This window comes from Lactuca saligna, chromosome 9 (assembly GCF_052625555.1).
Source record: "Lactuca saligna cultivar CGN05327 chromosome 9, ASM5262555v1, whole genome shotgun sequence".
Taxonomy (NCBI): Eukaryota; Viridiplantae; Streptophyta; class Magnoliopsida; order Asterales; family Asteraceae; genus Lactuca; species Lactuca saligna.
Window position 1 is genome coordinate 8,842,986 of NC_136425.1, and position 9,710 is coordinate 8,852,695.

The 9,710-nt window shown below is 36.3% G+C and overlaps 1 protein-coding gene across 3 annotated transcripts; it reads left to right on the forward strand.

Moving 5' to 3' along the window:
* The first annotated feature begins 1,209 nt into the window (after positions 1-1,209).
* Positions 1,210-6,773, forward strand: LOC145014474 (receptor-like serine/threonine-protein kinase ALE2). Of its 3 annotated transcripts, none has more exons than XM_078972846.1 (10): positions 1,210-1,470; positions 1,546-1,741; positions 3,075-3,164; positions 3,597-3,719; positions 3,820-3,927; positions 4,004-4,372; positions 4,454-4,726; positions 4,822-5,217; positions 5,293-5,533; positions 5,617-6,773. In XM_078972846.1, the coding sequence occupies exons 2-10, from the start codon at positions 1,672-1,674 to the stop codon at positions 6,335-6,337; spliced, it is 2,391 nt and encodes a 796-aa protein (XP_078828972.1). In that variant the 5' UTR covers positions 1,210-1,470; positions 1,546-1,671; the 3' UTR covers positions 6,338-6,773. The 3 variants fall into 3 exon arrangements, with proteins under 3 accessions (XP_078828972.1, XP_078828973.1, XP_078828974.1); XM_078972848.1 differs by having other exon boundaries at positions 1,211-1,470; positions 4,825-5,217; XM_078972847.1 differs by having other exon boundaries at positions 1,210-1,741.
* The last annotated feature ends 2,937 nt before the right edge of the window (positions 6,774-9,710 follow it).

The following is a 9,710-nucleotide window of genomic DNA, read 5'->3' on the forward strand; positions in this document are numbered from 1 at the left end:
TACCAACACTAGAAACTAATACCTCAATATAGTGCCCAATGTAATATGTCATATTCCATTGTCAGGTTTTAGAAACGTCGTAAGAGGAACACATTTTTGCTAAACTCAATGGATATCTTCCCCTAACCACAAATTAACCATTGTAGTGATTGCGTATAAGAGATATATGGCTACAAACGACCCTTCTCAACATAAAGCATCTGAAATGTGTTGTGCTCTCAATCCATCTCTTCGAAACACGTTCATTTGGGAAACAATTTAATGCAACAAAGGACATTGCTAATTTCCACTATAAGGGATAGTATATATGATGTGTAACATAGATGATGATGACTTGAGTGTATGTTTAGACTTCATTAAAAATGTAGTTATTTGTGGAATGATCAAGAGGGTGTTTGATATTTCATCTCAAAATAACTTATTGATTTATTAACATTTTAAAAAGTCAACAAGTAAAAAAAAACTGTTTGGAAAAAAGAAAAGAACTTTTAAAACAATTTCTCTTTTAACCCTTAAAATTTTTTTAAATAGTTAGAATTTGTAATTTTTATAAACTCATTATGACTTTTGAGTTATAAAAATTAATATTACCTTAAAATACCCTTAAGCTAAGGCAAACATTAAAAAAACTAACTTATTGTTTTTTCCTCACCATAAAAATTAATTCAAATATTTTTTTAAAAACTCAATTTTCTATCCTCACAAGTCAATAAATTATTTTATCATAGAATCAAAATAAAATCTCAGACAATCTCCAAATCTGAAATGCAAAATGATACTCTTGAATGACTGGTTCCAAAATATGGGGTTGTCTTATAAAAAATAATTCAAATGATCGATATTTTTGTTAACTGCCTCGTTAGGTTACTTTAATCAATGTCTTTCTTTACAATAAAAAAAATAATAATATCTATCTAACTAAACGGTTTTTGTCATAAAATAATTCAATACATAAAAATACATCCAACCGATTAGTGTATCTTACTTACAGTCTTACACGATAGAAGACTAAAGTCAACAAAAGTGTCTTAAAGGTGTATTAACCATTTATCCCAAAAAACAAAAAAGAGGTTTCTATTCTTTTATTTTAATCCGCGTTCAGTCTTTTCCTTTTCAGTAGTTTATACACGCGCTTAAATACAGCGCGTCGGCCAGACACTCATTATGTAGCCTGCTAGAGCTGGAGCGTGCAATAATAAATCGACCCCACATCACTCGCAGACCCCTCCCTCTTTTCATCTCCCTGCTTCTTCTATCCCTCTTCCTCCAGCCGAATGCTGTCATTGTTCGTCATCTCTCTCTCACACACACGCAAAACACATTCTAAAAACCCTTTTTCTTCAATCTTCTTCAAGATCTAACAACTGTTTTTTTCATTAGATCTCCGTATCTTTCTCTAGTTCACTCGGTTTCTGTATCTACAACTCATTTGCTTCTGATTTTGGCCGCATTTTATGGATCTACATTGCGGTATTTGAGCTTAGTTTTCACTTGATATTACTCTGGAAGTGAAGTGAATAATGGTGTATTTACGTTTTGTTGAAGGACTTGCTGGAGGTCTTTGTCGGTGGAATTCACTACAAGAGCAAAACCCTAGCCTGGAGTTCAGTGTTGCATTGTTAAATCAAGCTTTAGCGTTTTGACAATGGTGTTTATGTGTTCGATTACAAAATGTCTACTACTGTGATGCTGTTGTTTATTTTTCCTCTTCTCACTCTCGGTTCTCCTACAGTTTGTTACGGTAATAAAGCTAGAATTGGCTTCTTTTCTTTTTGTCCTTTTTAATTATTTAGGGTTCCATACTTTTATTTAGTCCTTAGCAGAGTTACGCCGAAGAAAAAATTGCCAAATGAATTCTAGAGCTGTGTATAGAAATCGCGAATTGACTGCACTTTGGCTCTGCCGACAGTTGATTGCTTATCTCTCAGTGAAAATCGCGGCTTATCTGTTTAGACATAATCATATGTTCTTATTGTATGTTTCGTGGGAACCTGCTTAATTTGGGAATAGTATTCTCTTCGAACCCTCACTTCCTTGAACAAGAGTAGGTTACGATTTGCTGTCAACCTAATGCATAAATTGCACAATTGTTGTTGATTGTATCAATAATTTACAAAAATCATTATTGTACTATGTGGTGTGCCTGACTTGTTATAAGAATTTATGTGGCTATCAACATTATTCCGGTGGTTTGAAATTCAGTATCACTTTTGATTGCTACAGTAATCCAATTGACTTTTAAAGTCAAAATGCACCTCTTTTCAATATGAATACATAATTGTTTTCATGGTTAAATATCCCTGTAGGGTGGTTGTGGGTTAAGACAATGCTTTATATCCAATTGGCAGTACTGATTGTATATTAACCTGACTATTATCATTTGCTATTTTTCCATGGAAGTTTTTATTTTTTTGGTTGAAAAGTTGGATTACTACAAAGACGTTTGCAGGTTATTTAGATTGCACTTTCTATAAGTGTGCTTGTTTGCGAACACCTTCCTTTCTACATTGCAATATCCACAACCCAATGAGTATGTTAATTTGGTAGGCTGATGAAATTTAGTTGCCTTTGAAATTCCATGTATTTTAACACGCATAAAAGTTTGCATGTATTTAACTGATGAAAGAAGTGCACCATGCATTTGTCAAACACGTAGTGATATAAATAACTAACATATGTGTGTCGTAATCCAGGAAAATGGGATCTTTTGAAAAAACTAGCCTACTGAATGCATTTCAAAGCTCTAACCTTTCTTGTTTTGTTATATAAAAATATCTTCATAAAGCTAGATTCACCTCCAGCCAGCCTTGTTTAGTTGCTGCATTTCTCATATTCTTACCCTATCTATTAGTAAATACGGTATAAGCAAGAGAAAGTATTATTTGAAAATTGAAGTTCCTGTAAATTAATGATTTCCTTTTTGATGAAGAATGTAATAGTTGTCTATTATAGATTCCACACGACTAGTTTGATAACTCGATGGAAAAGAGTGAAGTATCATCATCTACCTGTGTTAATGATTGATGAGAATGTTATGTCCTCTAATCAGGAAAGTTTGTTTACTTCCTTTCCAGGCATTCCTTTCCTGAACATCAATTTATCTCCTTCTCTACTGCCAAGCCAGCCTCTGTTTGTGAGGAAACATGATTTTGAACATCTCAAAGGTATCAGTTTCATTCCTTCTTCAAAGATGGAAATATTATGATTAGAAAATTACAATTTGTAATCATCTTTGCTCTTTCCATACCATACCTTTTTCCATCTTGTTTAATTAAGCCTTAATGAACGAACTGTTTTATGCTTAACCACCTCTTATTGCAAAATGAATAATATCATGCAAAGATTACATTAGATACTATATGTCAATATTACTGAAATGGTGATGTTCATATGATAAGTTTTCGGGTACTTATTTTGTTTCTCTAATAGCACAGAGATATAGTTTTCTAATTTGGAAACATGCTAATGTAAAATCAAATTTTAATTGTATACATGTTGGCTACAGTGTTAACCAAGGCATATGAATTGCAAAACTGTTATTACATTAGTAGAACAACCGCATTAAGTTAATGATCTTTTAACTTTTTTGTTTTCAGTGAGGTTCATGTCAATGAGTGCAACAATTCCATCTATAGCATCACATATACATGATCCACCTGTGGCCTTTACAAAACCTTCAAATGTACCTGCTGCTCCTTCTCCTTCTCCAACAATTCAAGGTACTTGTAGCCAGGTTTCATCATCATTCATGTGTAGTGCTAGTTATTTCAACTGAATATTGTATAAAGTTTAATTTTTTGTATAAAATAACATATGTAGGCCCTGTTGCTAGCCCTCCTGTTGGCAGCTCAAGAAGGCGACATCACCATCGTTTTCGTAATGGGAGGATCACCCATGCAGTCTCTCCATCTCCATCCCCTGTACCAGGCATGAATCATCATACGTTATCTATAATTTAAGTTTTCATAATTTCTATAATAATTTGTAATATGATACCTGACAGGTTGCGATCAAACCTGTTCTGAGCCACTGACTTCAACTCCCATTGGATCGCCATGTGGTTGTGTTTTTCCAATGAAAGTCAGGCTGCTTTTACAAGTTTCTGTGTACGCGGTCTTTCCCGTTGTGAATGAGCTTGAAATCGAGATTGCAACAGGCACTTACTTAACACAAAGCCAAGTCGTCATAACAGGTGCCAGTGCCGATAGTCAAAATCAAGAAAAAACAGCAGTCGATATAAACTTAGTTCCATTAGGAGAAAAATTCGATAACACCACTGCTTTACTCACATACGATAAGATTTGGCGCAAGAAACTTTCTTTAAATAGAACCCTTTTTGGAGATTATGAGGTCGTGTATATCACTTATCCAGGTAAAGATTCCTTTTTTACTATTTCTCTTGTTGTTTTTTTACCACTTGGTTTCTAATTATATAAAGTTACTACTATATCAGGGCTTCCTTCTTCACCGCCATATGGAGATGGAGATCACCCCGGGAGTGGACCAAATGGAAGTCCTGGAAACGGACAGATCCCTCTCACTGCAACTTTTGTAGGAAAAACTCAGAACATGAACCCTAAAACCATTTTTGTTATTACTTTATCTGCAGTGGTACTCTTGGTTGTTTGCCTTGCTGCGATTTCTGTCTTCTTAAAGTACAGAAGGGTTGGCAGATCATCAAATGCTGTGGGTCCTGTTTTCGCAACCCCATCTAGCAAAAGACGTGGTAAGTCTATATCTAATACATTTCACTTTGTTAGTTTGAGTTTGATTTGATGATTACAGTTAGTTAGCGATAGCATGATAATTTTTTTGGTGAAGTAGGACTTGGAGCAATGTTATCAGGTGATCCATACTCAAACTCCACGTTATCCATTGTCTCTGCCATGCCTACCTCCCTCCTCTCTGTGAAAACCTTCACACTAGCCGAACTTGACAAGGCCACTGAAAAGTTCAGTTCCAAGAAGATCTTGGGTGAAGGAGGATTTGGATGTGTTTATCATGGAATCATAGAAGATGGATCCGAAGTTGCTGTAAAATTACTGAATAGAGATAACAACCAAAACGGTGATCGTGAATTCATTGCAGAAGTGGAGATGCTAAGCCGCTTACATCACCGTAACCTCGTAAAACTCATCGGTATATGCATCGAAGGCCGCACACGCTGCTTGGTTTACGAACTCGTTCCTAATGGCAGCGTTGAGTCTCATTTGCATGGTATGTCCATAATGATATTATTATTATTGTAATATTATATGAAATTTGGTAATATGTGATGTGGATATGCTTCAGGTGTGGATAAGGAGAGAGGGCCTCTTGATTGGGATGGTAGGTTGAAGATTGCTCTTGGTGCAGCGAGAGGTTTGGCTTATCTTCATGAAGATTCAAATCCGCGTGTAATTCATCGTGACTTTAAGGCCAGCAATGTTCTTCTAGAAGATGACTTTACTCCCAAGGTATCAGATTTTGGGTTGGCAAGAGAAGCCACAGAAGGGAGTAGTCATATTTCTACCCGTGTCATGGGAACTTTCGGGTACCATATTATTCAAATTTCAAATATGCAGTTGGATTTACTTCTCTGTTATTTAATCATTTTTGTTTTAATCTGCACTGCAGTTATGTTGCGCCTGAATATGCGATGACGGGGCATCTGCTAGTGAAAAGTGACGTGTACAGCTACGGTGTTGTGCTTCTGGAGCTTCTTTCCGGAAGAAAACCCGTGGACATGTCGCAACCACCAGGCGAAGAAAACCTCGTGACGTGGGCCCGCCCGCTTCTCACAACCCGAGAAGGACTACAGCAGTTAGTGGACCCGAGTTTATCCGGGACCTATGACTTCGATGACATGGCAAAAGTGGCAGCAATCGCTTCCATGTGTGTGCACCCAGAGGTAACTCAAAGGCCTTTCATGGGTGAAGTGGTCCAAGCCTTGAAGCTCATATACAACGACAAAGATGAAGTGTGTGGGGACAGTACCACGCAAAGGGATTCTTCAGTGGTGGAGTCGGACTTCAAGGGCGGCGGCGATCAAGTCCCTTCCGACAGCAGTTGGTGGAACGCCGGCGGTGGTGCCACCCCGCGCTTGACTTACGGTCAAACTTCTTCGTTCATGACAATGGATTATAGCTCGGGCCCACTTGAAGAGATGGATAACAGAGCGTTTTCAGCTTCGAGTTTTGATGGTGGGGTCGGTTTGGGGTCCTCCATTAGTCACGGGAACAGGTCGGGCCCGCTTAGGACGGTTAGGAGCAAACCCTTGTTTTATAGATCCAAGGGAAGTATGAGTGAACATGGTGGACTACTCTCAAAGCCTTTTTGGAGTGAAGCTTCCTTTTAACCAAAGGGAAAGAAAGACTGTTGTGTTGTTTGATTTTCAAGTGTACAGAACCAAAAGCCAAGGGCCTTGATGATGAAGTTGAGTAACAAGTAAGAAGTGTAGGTAGGGGTTTGTTGTATGAGAAATGAAATGAAGTCAGGTTTGATGGCTTATATTTATTTATATATGAGGAAAAGGGGGAGGGACAAAATGGGGATTGTAGTTTTTGACAATCTTGATTTCATTATAATACAATTCGAAGCTGGATAGTATAGTAGGTGTGGTGATTGGTGTATATGTTGATTTCTGATCAATTTTATTCATCTTTGTACAATTTGTGTTGTGTGATATGGTTTCTCTTCGTCTGTTTTAGCCTTTTAGGGTTAGATTATGGTTTTTGGTTTATCTGGAAATATCAATAAATTTTCATCATGCCGTGGGCCATGCCTTTGATTCATCGAGAAGTGTGTCCGAATTTTGATCCATTCGTAATATAAACCAAATAACAAATGTGTGTGCAACCTTTGAACTAAGGAATTGAGTCTTAATGGCTTATTTATCGATATTTAGTTATTTACTATGGTTTTCAAAACATTTCTACAACTTTAAGTCTTTTTACAAAAATATGATTTTATAAAAACTTTTTGTTTCAAAGTCATAACGTGGTGTGGGTGTCACAACTTCATATTAAACATAACCATGTTAAGCATACTCATTTTAAAAGTCCAGTATTCTAATATCCGTAAAAGACCTTCTATATCTTCAAACCTGATTCCTAAATATATGGTATAAAATATAGTATGGAGGACGAAAACGTCTTGTAAGCTACTTAAGGTTTAGACACATCAAAATCATTGCTTTTTATTTCAACATTAATCTTTTATTGAAAATAATTCATTTATAATCATATATGAAAATAAAATCCGACTAATTTAACTTAGTTTGCCTTGGTCTATAAAAGACAATGTTATTCTGTGTAACGTCTTACCAAAATAGAAAGAATGGATCAATCTATAATGGCTCTCTGATTTATATATAGACAACTGTTTCGTGAAGGAGATACAATTCCCAGTAGAATCTTTGATCTAATTTCTATAACTGTTCGGACCTTACTTGATATTTAGCAGTCACATTCAATGTATAAATGATCACCACTTGTCTTTTGACGTTTCAATCACGCACAAGTGCTATGATATACGCATATTAGAGTAGAAACATTTTCATAATCATATTATACAATATGCTTCAAAACATTTATATACATATGCATAAAACATTCTTATTTACCATGTCTCCTAAAATGGAAAAAATCACCACTCACCCGAACTTATTTATGATTTTTCACATTGATTGCTTAATTCCTTTCAACCTAAAGTAGTAATTACACAATATTGATACTCTATTCTTATCATAATTGTCCTTGCTTAAGAACTAAATATAAAAGTTTCTCTAAATTCTTCATTAATTCCAATGTAATACTACTTGACTATCAACTAAATATAAAAGTTTCTCTAGATATTGTCCTTATAACTATATCAATTAGTATCACAACAAAAATTAATGATCCATTATATCCTAATACCATTGTATTAACCCAAGCATTTAAAATCATAATAATGACATTTTCATAGTCTGATAATTTTTCCTAAGATTACTTAAACTTGTAATAAAAACTATTTTCATGGTTTACTATCTATTTTTACTCTCTTGGATTTGCTGTAAAACTTGTTTTGTATGCGTTTTTAATAATATTTATTTTAAATGTATTAAACATACACTTAGAAACTTATTAAAATATCTTACGTTATCTATCTAAACTAGTTATAAATTTTAGGATGTTACAAATACTTACCCTTTAAAATGATTTTGTTTTCGAAATCATTGGTTTAACGAATATATGTGTAACGTCTGATTCCTGGTACGCATTTAATTATAATTTATTTATTTTTGTAGAGCTACTCGACGAGTTGGGTGCCCCAGAATCGTCGAGTAGAAACGAGATTGGACACGGGGTTTTAAGCAATCTACTCGACGAGTTGAGTGCCCTTAACTCGACGAGTAGGTCTGCTAGAGTGAAACCCTAATTTCAGGGTTTTGCACCCTATTTAAGCATCTTAATCCCCACTTTATGGGCTCATTTCCAGCCTTTAAGTCCCAAACCCTAATCCACGAAACCCTAGAGCATTTTGTGAGTGTGTAAGCCATTCTTAAGTAATCTTTGTGTGTTCTTGAAGCTTGAAGAAGAAGAAGGAGCTAGAAGGTTCAAGGAGAAGATCGTAGATCCAAAGACTTCCTTCCACCCTCATCATTTTCTAGTAATCAAGTCTCTAACTTGGCTATTAGTTCATTAGATTTCCTTAGTTCCATTTTATGAGGGTTTTGGTTCAAGAATCTTGATTTTTAGGACATGGATGTCCCAACTGGATTACCTTTCAGATCTGGGATCTAGAAGGGGTTTCATGACATAAAAGTGCAAACTTTATGACCATGGAAGCCCCATGCAAGCTTAAAGATGTTATTATGGCCTTTTAAGCCCTAAAAGGCCATGCATGGAAGTAAAGTCTGAGACTTTACGTGTTCATTGGGTATTTAGGACCTAGATATATGTCCTAAGGAACTAGGGTTTTAGCTAAAACCACTAAGGCTTTTGGACAAAGATTTATCTCCTAAGGAACTAGGGTTTTGGCTAAACCCACTAAGAAGGATTATTAGCGGGCAAAGTTTCAAACTTTACCATTAAAAGGGCATTTCCAGTGTGTAAATGTAGTAAGAAGCTTAGATCTGAAGAGTAGGGGTGTAACCTATTAAGGTGGCCCAAACAGACAGGGGAACTCGTCGATTCCATAGAGGAACTCAATGAGTTGAGTCGTATTGTCCTGTTTCAGCTTAAGGTAGAACTCGATAAGTCTATGAAGGGACTCGACAAGTTGACTCGCCAAATCACGACTATGAGTAGACAGGGGACAAGGCGAGTCATGGAAGTGACTCGACGAGTTAGATCGCGATTTCAGGGTTCTAGGACTTGGCGAGTTGATGGAGCAACTCAGCGAGTTGGGTCAACCTAGAATGTTGACTTTGACCAAGGGTAAAATGGTCATTTTACCCTTAGAAGGATTCTCAGTTTTTTGACTAAGTGTTTATTGTGAAAACTTATAGCCGGGGAGTCGTTGGAGCAGCCATCAGAGATTCCTCACTCGAGATTTCAGCAACCAGCTTAAGAGGTGAGTTTCTCTCCAGTAGGAACAAGTCGAAGGCACCAATGTCGGCCTGTTTATGTATGTTAGCGTATGTTGGACTAAGTCCGATGTCGGGGTTAGCTCGACGTAGATTATATGTTCCAGACTCGCGGTCCGATGTCGGGGCAAACCCAAGGAATGTTTCTATGCTTGATGTC

Excerpts from the sequence above, each read along its gene's own strand:
- LOC145014474 (XM_078972847.1), top strand. The coding sequence starts at position 1,672 with ATGTCTACTACTGTGATGCTGTTGTTTATTTTTCCTCTTCTCACTCTC. Across the intron at positions 3,720-3,819 it reads TCCTTCTCCAACAATTCAAG|GCCCTGTTGCTAGCCCTCCT; the intron begins GTACTTGTAGCC and ends TAACATATGTAG. Across the intron at positions 3,928-4,003 it reads ATCTCCATCCCCTGTACCAG|GTTGCGATCAAACCTGTTCT; the intron begins GCATGAATCATC and ends GATACCTGACAG.